Source organism: Aotus nancymaae, unplaced genomic scaffold (assembly GCF_030222135.1).
Source record: "Aotus nancymaae isolate 86718 unplaced genomic scaffold, 86718_ANA_hifiasm-v0.15.2.pri h1tg000025l, whole genome shotgun sequence".
In the NCBI taxonomy this organism is placed as follows: Eukaryota; Metazoa; Chordata; class Mammalia; order Primates; family Aotidae; genus Aotus; species Aotus nancymaae.
Window position 1 is genome coordinate 17,801,609 of NW_026988438.1, and position 20,146 is coordinate 17,821,754.

The 20,146-nt window shown below is 35.0% G+C and overlaps 1 protein-coding gene and 1 non-coding gene across 10 annotated transcripts in view; one reads left to right on the forward strand and one right to left on the reverse strand.

Annotated features, from left to right (window-relative positions):
• Window positions 1–20,146, reverse strand: part of ANKIB1 (ankyrin repeat and IBR domain containing 1) — a 159,579-nt gene that overhangs the window by 58,283 nt on the left and 81,150 nt on the right. For all 9 annotated transcript variants that reach the window (XM_012450828.2, XM_064380395.1, XM_012450827.2 and 6 more), the window contains 2 exons: window positions 16,513–16,630; window positions 1,268–1,476 (listed from right to left, as the gene is read on the reverse strand). In XM_012450828.2, coding sequence (XP_012306251.1) covers window positions 1,268–1,476; window positions 16,513–16,630 — 327 coding nt within the window. The remainder of the gene's footprint in view (window positions 1–1,267; window positions 1,477–16,512; window positions 16,631–20,146) is intronic.
• On the forward strand, window positions 19,156–19,274 carry LOC135276537 (5S ribosomal RNA). Its single transcript, XR_010344104.1, has one exon. It is a non-coding gene; the product is annotated as a 5S ribosomal RNA (ribosomal RNA).

Below are 20,146 nucleotides of genomic sequence, written 5' to 3' on the forward strand. Positions count from 1 at the left end.
CCTAAAAAACAAAAAAATAACTATGCATTAAAACTATGCCATTTTAATAGCAAAAACGGCAATCACTTTTATGCCTACTTAATATCTTCTAAATAATAGCTCTCTAGAAGCAAAATTTATCATGTTACATATGAAAATTACAGGATTCTGTTTTTCAAAAAGGCACAGATAATATGAGAAGGACTGATATTTATCACATATTTTGAGTGGCTGAGTCATTCAAGAAATATAAAAATCTCCTATAACAGCACACCAATGATATGCCAATTAAAAATGCTGACAATGGCAGTACTGTTTCTTAAAATAACAAAACACTTATTTTGGAAATGCATCTATAACAAACTCCAGAAGCTTTACTGAAACAAATACATAACTATCAATATATTGTAAATGTTTAAAAATTAGCTTTTAAGAAATTATAAAAAATGTTTGTATTTTTGGTTTACAGTACTTATCACAAACTTAACTTTTTATATTTCAATATGATATATATATGTGTGTGTACGTATTTTGAGATGGGGTCTTGCTATATTGCCTAAGGTGGTCTCAAATTCCTGGGTTCAACTGATCTTCCCAGTTCAGCCGCTTAAGTAGCTGGGATTACAGGTGCACACCACTGTGCCTGGCTAATATATTGTATTTAAATCTTTTTTTTTTTTAATTTTTAATTTTTTTTGGAGATGGAGTCTCGCTCTGTCACCCAGGCTGGAGTGCAGTGGTGTGACCTTGGCTCACTGCAACCTCCGCCTCCCGGGTTCAAGCAGCTCTCCTGCCTCTGCCTCTCGAGTAGCTGGGACTACAGGCGCATGCTGCCATGCCCAGCTCATTTTTTGCATTTTAGTAGAGACAGGGCTTCACCATGTTGCCAAGGCTGGTCTTGAACTCCTGAGCTCAGCCAATCCACACACCTCAGTCTCCCAAAGTGCTAGGATTACAGGCGTGAGCCACCACACCAGGCCTGTATTTAAATCTTTAAGCAATTGAAGTTTTAAGGGAAAATAAAATAGATGGTTTCCCTAAACTGTTTTAAGTTCTGTTTCGAAATGAGGAAAGAAAACTTTTTTTCAATCTGTAATTCAGAGATCACAAAACTATTCTGTAATAATAAAAATTGACTGAAGCAAGAAAATACCTGAACCTTTCAAGAAAGGTATAGGATTCAATTACAAGAATACAATAAGACACTCCATGGAACAATATTAAATTATTTGAATGCTAAAAGACTAAAAATAAAGCTATGAGAAGTAAAGTGGATACCAAATCATACCAAACTGGTGTCTAAATCCCCAGGAGATAAGCTGATTTCATCTGGGGAAGTGACAGAAGAGCGTGTAGTCCTTGGAGTTCTTGGAGATGGGAGTGTGTCCCAGGCATTATACCCACTTGGTGGTGGGGTTGGCATTTGAACACCTGATCGTTGGCAGCAGTTCTCTGGGTTGGACATCCAAGCTTCAAGTAATTTCTCCCTGTCCCAGTCTTAAAGAAAAATGGAATGCATAGCTCTCAAAAAACAGAAAATTTGGTAATGTTTTAAAGGCTATTTAATAACAAAAAATGAGAATAAATTTTAAAATGTAGGTCATAAAGAAAAACGTATTATATAAAAGTAGTAACTGCAAACAAATGTCTAGGTATGTTCTTGTTATTAACGTTTTTACACCAAATTTACTTGATTGTGGCTTACAACCATGTCAAGATCTAGCAGTACAGACAATTTCCAGGACTTTCTACTAACAATCAAAACAGGTCACTCACATATCACTCTTGGAATTCACTACATTTTCACTGGGATAGGTTTAATTTAGCTTCTTTACTCTTTCAAAAAATATAATTTTTTAATTGTCTTCACTGGCATCAAGTTGTAAAATGATTACATAGTTCACTACAGATATGTCAAAATGCCAATAGCCTAAAAATCATTTAATAAACAGCTTGAAAGCAGAAGAAACTTCTGAAGAAATTGGAGTTATAAACAAAGTTTTAGTGAATTAGGTATAAATTCTATATTAAGTGATCTTGAACCTGGTTTAACCAAAAAAGATTATCTTCCTACTGTGAACATTTTAAAAATTGCCAAGTAAAACATATTATAATGTCTAGAGCCATAAAAACCTAACCCTTTAAAAACAACAAACTAATGCATTCAATTACTTTGCTAGGTGTTTTACACACATTATTTCATTTAATGCCCCCAGCAGACTATTCAATTATGATTTAGGTGAAGAAATCAAGACTGAAGGAAGTTATATAACTTGTCCAAGCTCACACAGATTTGGAACCAATTTCTGTGATTCCAAAGCCTGTGTTCTTTCTATGATCACACACTGTTTCTGAAAAGATTAAAGGGTAAATTTTTCACTGTAAGCACATTCTATAAAATTTTATAGCTCAAATACAAATAACTGGAAATTTTCTACACAAGGTTTTTTTTTTTTTCAACCATATTAAGCAAATGTACTTGGCAGTTTAACAAGATAAGTATGACTTCAACATGCAATGAAAATAGAGGAGTATATTTCCAGGTAAGAAACATAAACAAACGCATATAAAAATACAGATGCTCCTTGACTTATGATGGGGTTACGGCCTTATAAACCCATTGTAAACTAAAAATATCCTAAGTTGAAAATGTGTAGTTGACTAGGAGCTACGGCTCAAAGCGGTTGCCTAGCATTTCAATAGTAGTATGGATTCACTGAATGCATATTGATTTAGCACCATTATCAGTTAAAAAAAAAAATCGTTTCCCTAAGTCAAACCATCCTAAGTCAGGGACTATCTGTATATACAGAGGTTTTCTGGTGATTATTTTACATAAGTAGAATATTATGTAAACTTTATCTCCTTTTCCCACTTAACCTGAAAATCTCTCCAAGTAAACTAGTTTAACATTAGTTCCTTCTTTTTAATGACTGCATATTAATCTACTGCATGAAACAATTTGTGTATCATGATTTAGTCAAATATCCCCCTACTTTGTTTACAGTTATTTCTTTGCCACAATGAGGCTGCAATATACATCAGTGCAGTTATAGTCATGTATATATTCATGTTTATATTGATATTTCCTTGGTATAAATTCCCTGGAATAAGGCTAATGTGTCTAAGGCCCATCATGTTTTTAAAAGATAATGCTAGATGGCTTTCCAAAAGAGTTATAACAAATTTTTTTTTTGAGACAGGGTCTCACTCTGTCACCCAGGCTGGAGTGCAATGGAATGATCTGAGCTCACTGCAGCCTCCGCCTCCCAGGTTCGAGAGATTCTCATGCCTCACCCTCCCCAGTAGCTGAGATTACAGGCATGCACCACCACTCCCAGCGAAGTTTTGTATTTTGTTTTTTAGTAGACACGGGGTTTCACCATGTTGCCCAGGCTGGTCTTGAACCCCTAACCTCAAGTGATCTGCCTGCCTCAGCCTCCTGAGGTGTGAGCCACCACGCCTGGTGGGTTTTAACAAATTTTACTTCTGTCAGCAATGAGGAACCTTACCAATTTCTTCTACAGCAACGAATGTTAGTTCTTTTAAACATTTATAAACGGATAGTTCATTGTTATTTTAATTCGCCTTTTCCTGACAACTGATGAATTCAAACATCTTTTGATGTGTTTCTTGGCCATTTGGATGTGCTCTTCCATGAATTACCTATCCATATCTTTTCGCCATTTTGCTACTGTGATATTTAACAATTTCTTATCAATTTAAAGAAGGTTTTTGTATACAATAAACATTAGCTAATATTGTTTCCAAATCAAAATTATGTTTCCTCACTTTGTTTATGGTATACTTACAACAAAATGTTAAAAATCCAATATACTTTAACATAGATATCTCTTCTTTAGCTTGTTTTCTTGTCTTAGAAACTCAGAGGTTTTCTTCGGTCTTTAGATTTACACGTAAGTCTCCTAGACCTTCTCCTAAATTTGATGAATTAACTTTATATCCCTGATCCTTTTTTTCTTGGTCTTCCAATTTCATTTAATTCATTTGACTGGCCAGTCACATTAGGATCATTTAATAAATTATATATCCTTTCCCCACTGATCTAGTCATCTTTGGATAAATTAAATTCCCAAATACTGTAAATTATATTTACTATTCTGTTTCAATGGCCTATTTCTCTACATTTGAACAAGTGCCACACTGACTGAATTGCAGTGGCTTATAGTGTGTTCTCTTTTCTGGGAAGGCTAACTCCTTTCACTGGAACTGAATGAGCGTACCTGATCTCTGTGACTGTCAGGAAACTGAGAAAGAGCTGAATAGGTAGGCTGAGTCCTCTTATTTAGACCCAAGGTTGGGCTCAGAGTTCAGAGACAGCTGCAGAGAGACAGCTGCATTACAGAGACTCAGGATTAGCATAAAAGATTTCCTTGCACAAAAAAAGCCATAATTAAAAAAAAAATTCAGTGGCCAAATAAAGAGAATGGTTCCATGGTTCCATTTGAGACACAAATTAATGTTCTTTAAGACCAAGGGAGGAGAAACACTTCAAAGGAAAAGTAAAGAAAACACCAAAGAACTAGAATTTTCTAATGAAGATAATACATGTAATTGAGACCTCATCATTAAAAAACAAAAACAAAAACAAAAACCCTACAACCAGTCAAACCCCAGAAAAATGAAAGAATGTGATAAAGGTAAAGCAGAAATTATATGTTAGGAACTATTGATAGAAAAAAATGATAGACAACCTAATAAACTGCAGAAAAAAAGAAAGACAAAAATCTAAGAATTAAAAAAAAAAAGCTAAGGCAATTGGGAAAACTCAGCATATACACATTGAAACTGAAAATAAGATACAGCTATATGTAGAGAGAAAATTAAAAGAACTCTAACAAAATGCAATGTCTTTCAAACTGTAAACTTACTTATGGGCAGAGCTTGACCTACATTGCAATTGATTTTATCGCCATTACTCAGCCTAGAGCCTAGGTCAAAGTGTATATTAAATAGAAATCTGTTTAATGAACATATGAATATAAAACCATATGCCAATATTATTACTGAAGTAGATAATATTCCAGGAAATTGTAAATAATTAAGGCTGAAGAACTCATGAAAAGGTAGTAATTCTTTTTTTTTTTTTTTTTTGAGACGGAGTTTCGCTCGTTACCCAGGCTGGAGTGCAATGGCGCGATCTCGGCTCACTGCAACCTCCGCCTCCTGGGTTCAGGCAATTCTCCTGCCACAGCCTCCTGAGTAGCTGGGATTACAGGCACGCGCCACCATGCCCAGCTAATTTTTGTATTTTTAGTAGAGACGGGGTTTCACCTTGTTGACCAGGATGGTCTCGATCTCTTGACCTCGTTATCCACCTGCCTCAGCCTCCCAAAGTGCTGGGATTATAGGCGTGAGCCACCGTGCCCAGCCGAAAAGGTAGTAATTCTAAGCAGACTAATAACATTGGAAGAAACTGAAGAATACAGTCATTATTTCTTTAAAAAGTATAGGGTTCATATGGTTTCATAAACAAAATTTTAAAAATTCTCAAGTAGAAATTAATTCTTATGTCCTTGCATAAGCATAAAGAAAAAATAAAGTTTCCTAGGTTTTTTTTTTTTTTGAGATGGAGTTTCCATTGCCCAGGCAACGAGAACAATAAATTTAAAAAAAATTTTCAGATAAAAATTAATTCTTGTGTCCTTGCATAAGCATAAAGAAAAAAGGAAGATTTCTAGGTTTTGTTTTTGTTTTTGGTTTTTTTTGAGATGGAGTTTCACTCTTGTTGCCCAAGCTGGAGGGCAATGGTGCGATCTTGGCTTACTACATTCTCCGCCCCCGGGGTTCAAGAAATTCTCCTGCCTTACCCTCCCAAGTGGCTGGGATTAAAGGTGCCTGCCACCCTGCCTGGCTAATTTTTTGTATTTCTAGTAGAGATGGGGTTCCACCACGTTGGCCAGGCTGGTCTCGAACTCCTGACAGGTGATCCATGTACCTCAGCCTCATAAAGTGCTGAGATTACAGGTGTGAGCCACCGCACCCGGCCCCTAGATATTTTTTAAAAGCAATTATAAAAACCTAAAATGCCAAACCTTCAAACCCAACCTTCAAACCTTGACATTATCAGCACAAATAGTTGGGATATGTAAAATGCAAAATCATAAAACGCAGAATTATAAAAACAACTATATACACATACCTCAAACATTTAATAAAACATATGTATTAATTTACTAACTTTTTTATTTTTGAGGCAAGGTCTAGCTCTGTCACTCAGCCTAGAGTGCAGTGGTACGATCATGGCTCACTGCAGCCTTGGACTCCTGGGTTCAAGTGATCATCCAACCTCAACCTCCTGAGTAACTGGGACTTATGTGTGTGCCAACATGCCTGGCTTCTTTTTCTGTTTTTTGAATTTTTGTAGAGACAAGGTCTCACTATGTTGCCCAAGTGTGTCTTGAACTCCCAAGCTCAGGTGATCTTCCTGTCTTGGCTCTCAAAGTGCTAAAATTACAGATCTAAGCCACTATACCTAGCCTTACTAATCTTTTTTATGTAGGGCCAAGCGCTTTTCTTTGACTTATTGTTCTCCTTCTATTTCCTATTTCTTGCTTAAACTCTACCCACAAAACATTGTCCATTTCTAATTGTTATTTCCTTAGATTAAGATTTAAAACACATTCAGATAGCAATATGAATATAAAGGCCTAGATTTTTACGACCTCCCCTTTTTCTTCAGTTATTTCACTCACACACAATGTCAGAGCAATTTTAAAACTAACTTGCCTTTATCAAGGTTTTCTAAAGCCTCTACATGAGATTTCAATAAATAACTACTCATGTTTTATCAGTACCATTCCATTATATTATGTAATTACAACAAGGTATACAACTGAAATAATCAAGTTTGTTAATTGGTATGCATTCAAGCTAAGTGCATGGGAATTCCGAAAAGGAGCCCCCTAGCAGGAGTGGTCAGTCTGTTTGATAAAGAGAATCCTGAAAGCTAAGTTGATGTGAGTTAAGACACCATTTACTGTCTACATAAAATATTATTAATAGGAAATCAAATATACAAAATGTATATCCCAAGCCCAAGTATGCCTTATTCCTGGAATATAAGAACAGTTGAACATTAGGAAAGAAATTTATAATACCTATGTATCAAAGGAGAAAATCGGTGTTATCATTTTTGAAAAAGATCTGGAAAAAGGAAGACAACCTGAAAAATTACTCCTGAATTTTTAAAAAGATAGCTCTTAAATAGTAATAAAAATATACTGTTTTAACATAATAAACACAATCTCTTTCAAACCAATAGCCTAATTCTTAATTTAAAAAGAATTTCAAATATCTGTTCACTGATGCATTACAAGAATTTATTTCCTGTTCAAATGAATCTGAGATCTAGACAACTTCTCCAGATAAAAGATAAGGGAAAGGTTCAGGTATGATAACCGTTATTTACAAATGATAGGATAGCCCTCCTGGTATTCTTAAGAAAACCATAAGGGATACTCTGAATATAATAAACAGAGTTCCACTTCTGGTAATGGTAAAGTAGCTACTATCAGACCAACTCTCCTACAGATAATAACTATAAATATTGGACAAAATATAAATCACAACTATTTGAGGACACTAGGCAGAAACTGGAGAGGAGTTAATGTCTGACAAAATGAAAAAGCACTATATGAGTTTCTATTTCTACAAGTTTTTCTCTGTGGGCAGACGACATTTGACAAAAGGACAGAATCTTGGATTTTTACTAGCTTAAGAACCTGAGATTAGATTCAAGAGGACCAGAGCATTCAGACATGAGGGAGAATATCCTAGAAAAGAGAGAGTGACAGGAAGCACAGATTCTGGATGTAGACTCTCCAAATATCAAACTGAAGCCTACATATAATGCCAAAGCAATATATTCTAAATGTCTAAGATACCAATTTCAAATTACTAGACATGTGGAAAAACTGGAAAAAGTCAGAAAATGCAATAGTGGACACCATCCTTGAGGTAATCCATATGTTGGAATTAGTAATCACCATGGATTTAAAAAACTTTATGATCAAGAACATAAAGAAAAATAGTTTGTAAAGAACAAAAAGCCAGGAAAACTAAGTAAATAAATAAAAGCTATAAAAAAGAACCAAGTGGAAATTCTAGAACTGAAAAACAATTCTGAAAATTTTTTTTACACTGTTGGCTTAACCGCAGTTTAGAAGAGATGAAAAAGAGATCAGAGGGAAAATTTGGTGAACTTGGAGAAAGAAATGATCCAATCTGAAGAACAAAAAAAAGATGGATTCGTTTATTTAAAATACATATGGCTGTTTAAAGCAAAAATTATGACACTGTATTGTGATATTTATGATTATGTCTATAATAATGATAGCATAAGGGATGGGGCAATGAACCCATATATAGTTGTTAAGATTCTTACATTTTTATGTGAAGTGGTACTACACTAATTCCCACTATAAAATGAGAAGAATGTATACAACTGTCCAGAAAGCAGCAAGTTAAAGAAGAAAATGCAAAGATGAATAAACTAAAAACCCAACAGATAATTAAAATCAAATCCCAAGATTATTCAACTAATTCAAAAGACAGCAGAGAAGAAGGAACAGAGAATGAAAAATAAGAGACAAACATAAAAAAGAAACAAACAGAGAGTGAAATGGACGATCTAAATCCAACCACAGCGATAATTACATTAAATGTAAATGGACTAAACAGTCCAATAAAAAGGTAGAGGTTATTAGAATGGATAAAGAACTCAACCATATGCAATTTACAAGATATGCAAATAGGATAAAAAAGCTGAAGTGCTACATTAATATCAGATAAAGAAAAAACAATAATAAAAAATAAGGGTCATGAGAAAAGAGTCAGAAAGACATAATCATAAATGTATATGAGCCTAATACCAGAGCTTCAAAACAGATTAAGCAAATTGACAGCATTAAGGAGGAGCTAGATACAAATCCACATTCATAAATAAAAAAATTAACATCCCCCTCTCATCAACTGATAGTACTAGTCTTTAATTTTTATTAGTAAAGATGCTGACAATTTAAAGGACACCATTAACCTTAATTAACATTCATAGAACACTATGATGAACAACTTTACAATACATTCCTGTCAAATGCACATGGTATAGTTATCAAGACAGACTATAAGCTTAAACAAGCTTCAACAAATTTCAAAGACTGAAATCTTAACTAGTAAAACTGAAGTGAAACAATAAGACATCTAGAATAATCTAAAATATTTGAAAATTAGACTGTGTCACTCTAAGTAACAGATGGGACAATGGAGAAAGGGAAATTTTAAAAATATTTTTAGGGCCGGGCGCGGTGGCTCACACCTGTAATCCCAGCACTTTGGGAGGCCGAGGCGGGTGGATCACGAAGTCAAGAGATCGAGACCATCCTGATCAACATGGTGAAACCCCGTCTCTACTAAAAATACAAAAAAATTAGCTGGGCATGGTGGCACGTGCCTGCAATCCCAGCTACTCAGGAGGCTGAGGCAGGAGAATTGCCTGAACCCAGGAGGCGGAGGTTGCAGTGAGCCGAGATTGCGCCATTGCACTCCAGCCTGGGTAACAAGAGCGAAACTCCATCTCAAAAAAAAAAAAAAAATTTAAATGAATGATAAAATACAACATACATATTTTTGGCCTTAACAGAAAAAAAAAAAAAGTAAAAAGGATATAAATGACAAATCACAAAAAGAAATACAAATGTCCAGAAAACATGAAAATATACTGGACTTCACTTTAAATAAGAAATGTACAGTTTTAATTAAGAGCATATTGTTTAAACTTGTAATTTTACTGCTAAAAATTTATCCTAAGTATTGGATAGACACACAAGGCATGTTTGAAGGATGCTAATCACAGCACTGTTTACAACAGCAAAAAAAGGTGCAAATTGCAATAGAGTATGGTATGTTTATATAATAAGAAGATTATGTAGTTATATAGTTATTGATATGAAAAGCTTTATATCATGCATTAATTTTAAAAAGCATATTATACAATTTTATATGTAGATTAAGCCTACTGTTGTTACAAACAATATTAACTTCTCTGTGTCCTATTGGATTTTCATTCACATAGATAATATATTTATTACTTTTAGAGCCATATAAAAATCATGAGAGCCATTTTTAGTTTGAAAATGACAACTATAAAAAAGTTCATGTTTATTTCTTTTACTTTCTTCTTCTCTTTATTTTACTATTTGAAAATTATTTTCAAAAATATTTCTTCATACCGAAATCAGGAGACAATTCTTTGTAAGATAATTTTTTAGAATTTGCCTCAGTATACTACATCTGGAATACATGCCCCATACAGTTCCTCAAATTTTTTCATTGCTGCCTTTCAAAATGTTAGCAATGAAACATAGTATAAAGATCATCCTTTGGAATCAGGCAGTCTTGAGTTCAAATTCCAGATGTTACTTACTTAACCGAGCAAAATACAGGGTAATTATACCCACTTTGATTCTGTCTTAAGTCTCTGTTTGTAATGCATTTAGTATAGGGTCTGCAACACAGAAGGAATTAAAAAATAATAGCATTAAATATTATTACCTCTTAAAAAATACTTGGAATAAAGTAGTCACAAATGAATGCAAGAATAAGTGTCATCTCCCAAATTTGCTTTAGCTTAGCACATCCAAACAATTTTCTTATATATAGTCATTAAAAGTGTTCCCTATAGTAACTGTTGAAAAATGTTTAGGATGTTATGTGAAGACCTTTAATAAACATAAATTGGTTACTGTGTTAAAATGTGTCACATATAAAAAATGTGAGGCATACAAAATAAAAATAACTTTCTTAGGATAGTATGATTATTATTCAAAAATTTCCATAAGCTACTTTTTAATAAAGATAAAGACAACTAATATAATGAATACAGACAGACATTAAATATGCTAAATTTTAGTCTTTTCTATCACAAATATTTTTCAGAAAAATTTTCTTAACTCTATCACATCAGACTCCTTAGCAAATATTTATTGAATACCTTTTATGTCCCATCCACTATGTCAGGTAGTGGGGATACAATGATAGGAAAAACCAGACATAATTTCTTTACTGTCTCCATGGAACTTACAGTCTAGTAAGGAGAAAGACATTAGTAAACACATAAACAACAACAAAAAAATCACCACTGACAGAACTCCATAAAGAGAGGTAGAACTGGAGTCAGGGAGGTCAGAGAGGGCATCCCTAGGAAAACGGCATGGAGTGGACACCTAAAGATGAGTGCGAGTTAACCAGATGAAAGGGGGAGGGAAAGACATGCTAGAAAGAATACAGCATGTTCAAAGGCCTGTGGCAGGAGGGAGGGTAGCACCCTTGTGAAATTAAAAAGGTCAATGTAGCTGGAGCATGGGACTAGACGAGAAGCATTGTATGAGATAAGGCCAGAGAAACAGGCAGGGGCTCAGTCATGTAGAATTAAAAAAAAATAAAAAAACACTTCCATTTTCAGTTTAGAAGTGATAGGCAGTCAATGAAAAATCAGGACTAGAGATAGGAAAAATAGGTTGTTGTGATTAGATTTGAAAAGATTATTCTGACTTTCTTACTTCTGTAGTATAATTGAGAGATGATGGCAGCTAGTGGAAATGAAGAAAAAGGAAGAAGTTTAAGATTGAGGAGAGGAAGCTGACAATTAAGTGATGACAGGATGGGAGAGGAAATGTCAAAGTTGGTGTCCAGGTTTCTACTTTGAATACCCAGTTGGTTGGCTCGTGCTGCCATTTATGGAGTTAGGGAAGACCAAAGAACCAGGTACAGTTGCAAGGACATCATCTTAGTTTTAAACATGATGAATTTAAGGTGGTTTTGAGACAGACTGGAGGGGCTTTCACACAGGCAATTATATACAGCAGTGAAGTATGTAGTTCATAAGAGAGGTCTAGGCCAGGGCAGAGAAATGTATACTTACAAAAGCCTTGGGAGAAGGTAACATTTCCCAGGAAAAGAATAAAATGAGAAGAGATGTGGGAACACCAATGTTTAATTGCCTAGAAGATGATGAACCTCCAAAGGAGTTAAAAATAATGCTTCAATATAAATTTATTCTAAGCACAAGCAAATTAGCCTCAGTCACATATTTTGTAAATTATATTCATTTTCTCATTAGGTATTATTCAATTACATAAGTTACTTTTATTCTTGGGGATATACTCAGAGAACGACCTTTGTATTCCTAACACAGTCCTTCTTAAAATTCAATTACTATTTAGTAAATACTGCTAATATTTCTGCCGTCTGCTTAATCTAGATTAACTTCATTACCATGGGATTAAATTTGACAAGAATAGTGTAATACTCAAATCTATTTTCCTGTATAAAACTGAATGAATGTTACCAAGGATATAATCTATAAATCTTTCTAATGGTTCAGTTTAATAGCTCTAAAACACAGCCTGTCCTAGCTTTAAGAGGAATTATAGTAAACTGTAGTTCTGTGCACTATCTATTTAACTCACAAGCATCATTTATCTCTGTAAATTTTATTTGCTTATTGAATGTCACTGATATGATCTAAACAACAGAGAAGAAAACCTAAATTAGCCTCTATTTTATGCCCTAATAGGGGAATGAAATACAGAACAATGCTTTAGTAGTTTATCAATGCCAAGTAAGAAAATTCAGTTGGATTTCATCTTATTGTAAAAGAATTTAGGGAAATATCAATGGAGTTAAAATGGAGTTGAACATTTAATAATATTTAATAATACAATGTGTAAAAAAAATAGAGATAAAATGTTTCTTTTAATTATGGTGAAATTACAGGTAAAGTTAGATTCTATATGACACTATAGCTTAAGAGTTAAGACACATATGATTTGGCTTAATGTAGACACCTTTGGCAAAGACGGCTATCTGTATACGAAAACGCTAAAGCGTGGAAGCATTTTGTTTGTCTGTCTGCAGTTAGGATGGTCACGTGACAGGGAGGTTAATGAATGGAATATGTGCAGATGTGACATATGCTACTTGTAGGAGTGGCTCCTAAAACTTCCTACAATTGTTCCTTCATGTTCTTTTCTCTAACTAGTTGGCTATAACTAGTGGGCCTAGACAGCCCCCAGGACAACCTTAGAAGTGACGTTGTTGGCCAGGTGGGGTGGCTCACGCCTGTAATCCCAGCACTTTGGGAGGCCAATGTGGGCAGATCACTTGAAGTCGGGAGTTCCAGACCAGCTGGCCAACATGGTGAAACCCTATCTCTACTAAAAATACAAAAATTAGCCAAGTGTGGTGGTGTGGACCTGTAGTCCCAGCTACTCGGGAGAATGAGGCAAGAGAATCGCTCAAATCCAGGAGGCGGAGGTTGCAGTGAGCCAAGATCGCACCACTGCACTCCGGACTGGGTGACAGAGTTAGACCATCTCACAAAAAAGAAGTCATGCTGCTTGAGATGGCAATGTCTCAGTCAGTCAGAGTCCCTGACCAGAGTCCACATCCTACCTAATCTAAATGAAAATGCTTTGGACTATTACATGATTAAGAAACGTTTACTGTGTTTAATCCTACATTTTTGTTTCAGCAGCAGCCTACCCTAACAGTACAACTATGATGCAATAGCTCCTTGCTGATGAACAGATTCTACTTTTCTGCCAGCTCTACATTATATTTAAATGCATACCTTGCATTTAAAAACCTCAAGCAAAGGACAGAGTGTATCTTCTGGTGCTATGAACCTTACCCTAATGAAACACAACTTAAAGTATTTTGTGTTTCTGTACAAGCTTTTTACATTATGACTATTAAGTGTTTTTGTTTTTATAAACTGTTCAGATTTCTAAATTTAAGTTTTTTACTCAGGTCTAAAATTGTTTCTATAGAATTTACTTTGATGTTTATAAACATGGCAATAAAAACATAATTTTATAACAAAAAGGCTGATTTTCAAAAAATATAAAAATAACATTTCTGATGTATTATCTATTCATTCCAAAACTATTTTCTGAGGGATTAATATATATTAGGTATTATGGAAACAAAAAAAAATTAAAAGCTGCCATTTCAAGGAGCTTCAAGGTTAATATAAAAGAAAAAAAGCAAATAAAGAGATTATAATACTCTGTTCTAAGTGTACGACACATATATGCATGGGATAACATGGGAATAGACCCATTATATGGGTCTCAATTGCGATTCTGGAAGACGCACTCAGAAAAGGTTTCCTAGAAGAAATGATTTCTAAGGATAAGTTGGAGTGGGAAAGGCAAAGAAATGGGAAGACTGACAGTCCAGATAAAGAACTTTATGTGTCATAGTCTATTAAAAATTTGGGATGATTTTAAGTCTGTAGCAAGCCAGTGGGTTTGCAGCAGAGGAATGACATGCTCAGGTCTGCATTTTAAAAGAACACAATAATGGCAATATGAGAAATGAGTTGGGTGAAAGAAGAATGGTAAAACTGGAGACTAGGCACTTCAATTATGAAAAGTAATGAGAGCCTTAAGTCAGTGGCAGTGGAAATTGAAAGAGCTAGGGAGGGTGAGGGGAGGCCGAAAGATATTTAGTAAGAGAAATAATGGGACTGTGGCCAAATATAATAGAGACAGAGGACTAAAATATGACTTTCAAGTTTCTGGCTAGGAAAATTAGGTGAATATTGCTGCCCACTAATCAACACAGTGGGAGAAATGATAAGTCCAGCTGTGATCATCCATAGATTGAGAGAAATAATAAATAGGCTTTTAGAAATACAGCAGAATACTCGATTAAAGTCAGATTGTAGACAAAATCTTTATTGTTTAGGTGGTTTTTGAAGCCACTGATTTCATGAGATAAATGTGCACAGCAATGTTTCTCAGAGAATGGTCCACTTGGTAGGCTTGTTCACAACACATATTTTTAGACCTTACACTAGATCTAACGACTTAGAATCTCTGGAGTTATTCCTAGGAATCTTTGTTTAGTTTCCCAGTCAATTCTTATTTACATTAAAATTTCAGAGCTACAGGTAGATAAGGTAGGAAAAGAATGCCAATTGTAGAACTGTGGGAAACATCAATATTGAAGGTAGGCCAGGTGTGGTGGCTCACACCTGTAATCCCAGCACTTTGGGAGGGCGAAGCAGGTGGATCACCTAAGATTGGGAGTTCGAGACCAGCCTGGGCAACATGGGGAAACCCTGTCTCTACTAAAACTACAAAAATTAGCTGGGTGTGGTGGTATGCACCTGTAATCCCAGCTACTCAGGAGGCTGAGGCATGAGAATTGCCTGAACCTGGGAGGCAGAGGTTGTAGTGAGCCGACATCACACCACTGCACTCATCCTGGCAACAAGCAAGATTCTGTCTAAAAAAAAATATATATATATATACATATATATATATATATGTAGAGAGAGAGAGAAGTTTATAAAATGTATATACTATAAACTATTCAGAATTTCTAAAATATAAGAAATAAAATATTTATGATACATAAAGTAATACAATATAAAAAATGTAAAAATATATATTTTTTCATGTAGTGATTCTGGAGGGTTATATATCAAATTATTAACAGTGGTGATCAATGAATGATAAAAAAGGGAGTTTTAAATTTTCTTCTAATCAAAAGATTATATAAAAATTTTGGAAGGTGGAATTCTATTTTAGTATAGATGATAAAGATTTACAGTTAAAATAGCCAGCTGGGCCTCAAAATGACTGGAATAGAATAGCCATTGATTTTTCTTTTTAAATGTATTTTTAGTTTTTATTTTTTAAATTCAGAATTTACCTTGTATCTTTTTAAGAATATTTTTAAACCAGAAAATACTTTTGTCTGAAACCACCCAAAATGTCAAATATCATGTGGGCAATAAGAGGATCCAACCCAATATGCGAGAACTCCCAGAATGCCTGTCATAAGAAATATAAAGAACATAAAACAAACTGAGCACTTAGAAAAATTTCCCTATGCAAAGTTAGTTATGTCTAAAAACAAACAAAATAAAGCAAAAAACAAGAAAACCTTAAAGGGACAATATAGTTCCAAGGTGACCCTTTAACTTCACTTTGTGCACTTCATGGAGAGAAATAGCTACTACATAAAATAAATAAAACTGACAATACTAATAGCACAATTCTTAGGTATTTAATTAAACTACCATAATTTTATACTTGAATGACTTTAGCAAAAATTACTGTCAAAACCAGGACTAGGATTATAAATTTCAATGCTCAATCTCAGTAAAATCAGACATAGTTCTAAAATGAGACAATCTATAATTTGCTTTAGTAGTTCAATTTCTAAAAAGAATCTTCCAAGTTTTCCTCTTTGATATATGCCAGTTTACAGCATAAATACAAGATATTTATATTTATAAATATAAAATATTTATATATTTTCAAAATACAAGATGTTATGAGAAACTGAGTATTGCAGTAACAACTGCACAAAACACAATTTAGGCTTGTTTAACAAACCAATTGTTCTGTATTAAAATATAAAAATAGCCCTTTTAAAACCTCAGAAGTTTCAAAAGTTACTCATGCTACCAGAAGCACAAGACATTTCTTTCATTACCATGAGCTCGAAGTAAAGCTTCAGCAGTAAACAGAGGAGCCTGAAGCATGTCTGCAGTTTCCACAATAAGCATATCTTTCAATCTACGAAGATCCTGAGGCCTTAATCCTTCATATGGCTTTGAAAAGAAAAAAAAAAGTTAAATGGCATTATATTCATAGGAAGTATCAAATTGCCTATAAACAATATATAGTCAGTCCTATGTATTCATGGTTCCGAATTCCATGGACTAGACCAACTGAGTATTGAAAACGGTTGGGGTAAAAAAAATGTTGTGTCTATACTAAACATGCACAGACTTTTTTTCTTTATTCCTTATATAACACAGTATAACAACCAATGCATATTATTTACATTGTATTAGTTATTATAACTAACCTAGAGATGATTTAAAGTATATGGGAGGATGTGTACAGGATAAATGCAAATACTACCCCATTTTATATAAGGGACTTGAGTATCTGTGGATTTTGGTATCCACGAGGGTCCTGAAACCAACCCCCACTGATACTGAGGGATGACTGTGTATGATTATCATTTATTTAATCTTCCAATTTAAATTTGGTTATTAAAGTTCAAAAGGCTTTTTGAATGCTCCATTATTATGGACTTCAAACTGCCTTTCACAAGTTATAAAGCAGATACTGGGACTCATGTACCTTATTCTAAAAATAAAATATCATAGTATCATGGCAAGACCATCTTATCTTACAGTTTTAAAATTTTGGATTATACAGAAAGCATTAGAAATAAAAACCTATAATCCCATCATTGAGCAAAAATCAATCATCATTAAAATTCTCAGTATTATTGTCCAGTCTGTTCTTTCTGCAAATCTACTGGGTATGAATATATTATGTTCAAGTAGGCACAATTTGGGAATTCTATCAACGTAAAAGAAATGGAGCAGAACTTGGCAAATGGCCATTATCTCAGCTACTAGGGAGACTGAGAAGCAGGAGGATCACTTGAGCCCAGGAGTTTGATGCTGTAGTGTGCTATAAACATGCCAGTGAATAGCCACTGCAGTCTAGCCTGAGCAACATAACAAGACCTCATCTCTCTCTCTCTCTCTTTTTTTAAGGAAAGTTAACCTAAATTTTCTATATAGGAATACTATTAAATAAGAGAGAAAGAAGCACTACAACTTAATCCAAATTATACTTAGAAAAGCCCCAAACTATCACATGCAGTTTGCTTTTAAACTAATTTATGAGACATGAGTTCCCCTGCAAAAACCTAATAAACTCTTTAATGGTGGCCGGGCGCGGTGGCTCAAGCCTGTAATCCCAGCACTTTGGGAGGCCGAGGCAGGTGGATCACGAGGTCAAGAGATCGAGACCATCCTGGTCAACATGGTGAAACCCCGTCTCTACTAAAAATACAAAAAATTAGCTGGGCATGGTGGCGCGTGCCTGTAATCCCAGCTACTCAGGAGGCTGAGGCAGGAGAATTGCCTGAACCCAGAAGGCAGAGGTTGCGGTGAGCCGAGATCGCGCCATTGCACTCCAGCCTGGGTAACAAGAGCGAAACTCCGTCTCAAAAAAAAAAAACAAAAAAAATTCTTTAATGGTTAAATCAGTACTACTCATTCTAGTACAGAAGTCATATACTGCTTCTAGAAAATGTATTCCAAATCCAGACTTGGGATTCCAGGTACCTCTCCTTGCCTCAGCAATGACAGTGACTATTTTTTGATATTCCCAATGCTGGCAATTTTACATTTCCTGGTCTTATATCCTAAATGTGCTTTTTCAGGTTAGCCATCATTCGACTTCATTTACATTGATCCAAATAGGGAAAGAGAAAATGGTGAATTTAATAATGATTCTCCAGATTAGTGTTATCTTGAGAATAACAGTGCAAGTAACTTATAGGGGAAAATTAGCTTTGTTTGTAATTCCGACATAATATATCTGAAGATTTAATTTTAGGTAAATTAAGAAAGAAGAGATAATATGAAACAATCTGTATAGATCCAGTTTTTAAAAATGCATGCAGCTTTAAACTTCAATAGGTAACAGTGGAAGAAAAATAATTCTTAAAGGACAGAGACACACTGCCTTCATGAACATATAACATATCCACTCTGAATCTTCACAACAGAACTGTAATTAGGTCATGTGAAGCATTTCAATACATTGCTCAGTCCCAAGTGGGCACTACTTCACTCTTCTGCAAGATAGATTAAAATGAAGGTGCCTTTCTCCCTGTTGCAAAGATAAACTGCTTCTATTTTCAGACTAAACAAACCAGAAATAACCTTCAAAGCAGTCAGTACTGACACAAAGAAAAAGAAAACTAAATTAAAAAGAAATGTGAATAAAATTACCTCTTTTGCATCAGTGCATACTACTACTACCAAAAGACCACTGAAAAATTGTGATACAGCCTATCATACAAACTGCACTACCTTGGTATTATTATAAAATGATGGTTCTCTTCAAAATTATTTAAGGAAGACCATCACAAAAAGGAGTTAGGAAAGTATTTGTTTTTACTTTTTTCCACAAGGAAAATAGCCTCCCCTCCCCTTTGCCATCCTGACTATATCGGCAAAATATGTTTACTGTTAAAAAAAAGAGAAAAGAACAGGCACTTATTTACCCAAAAGTATCTGCAACTGTCAAAAATTTAAAAGATGTCTACGGCCATACCACCCTGAACATGCCTGATCTCGTCTGATCTCGGAAGCTAAGCAGGGTCGGGCCTGGTTGGTACTTGAATGGGAGACTGCCTGGGAATACCGGGTGCTGTAGGCTTTTAAAGAAATAAAGAAAAAATAAAGAAAAAAAAATTAAAAGATGTTTAGATGCTCAGAGAGAAAGGATATTTCTAATTCCCCTTAATAGTAATCTCTCATTAGCTTATCTATGAGCTTAGCTTGGGAGGAGAGCGAAAAAAAAATAGCCAGGAAAGTCTTTAGGATTCTTTGACTCTTCCCTTCATTTCAGTTTCGTCTCTCTCTCTCTTTTTTCTTTTTTTTGGGGGGGATGAAATCGCTCTCTTGTCGCCCAGGCTGTAGTGCAATGGTGCAATCTTGGCTCACTGCAACCTCCACCTCCCGGGTTCAAGTGATTCTCCTGCCTCAGCCTCCTGAGTAGCTGGGATTATAGGCATGCACCACCACGCCCAGCTAATTTTTGTATTTTTAGTAGAGACAGGGTTTCACCATGTTGACCAGGCTGGTCTTGAACTCCTGACCTCAGGTGATCTGCTCACCTCGGCCTCCCAAAGTTCTGGGACTATAGGTGTGAGCCACCGCACCCGGCCTCCTCTCTCTTTATTCAGCAGTTCTTGCCTGGGCATCAAGACCTAGGCCACGCTGTGCTGTACTCTGATATAACAGGAAGCCAGCAGCTCCTGCAGAGTAGAGTAGGTTAAACCTGCTAACTAATGTAGCCAGCAATGTCCAGCATGAGTTTCTTGTCAGAAAAAGAACTTTGAGCCTTTTTAAGTTATAGACAAAGAGCAGGGAAGGGAAGGAGGATTCTTCAGATGGGCTTTCAAAGCAGCATACTGCCCACTTTTCACTTCATATACTCAGATGTAGTCACACAGTCCTACTCCTACAGAATCTGACCCCAACTTAGGTCTAATACTCGCTAATTTTTCCATTCTCCTTTTGATGTTT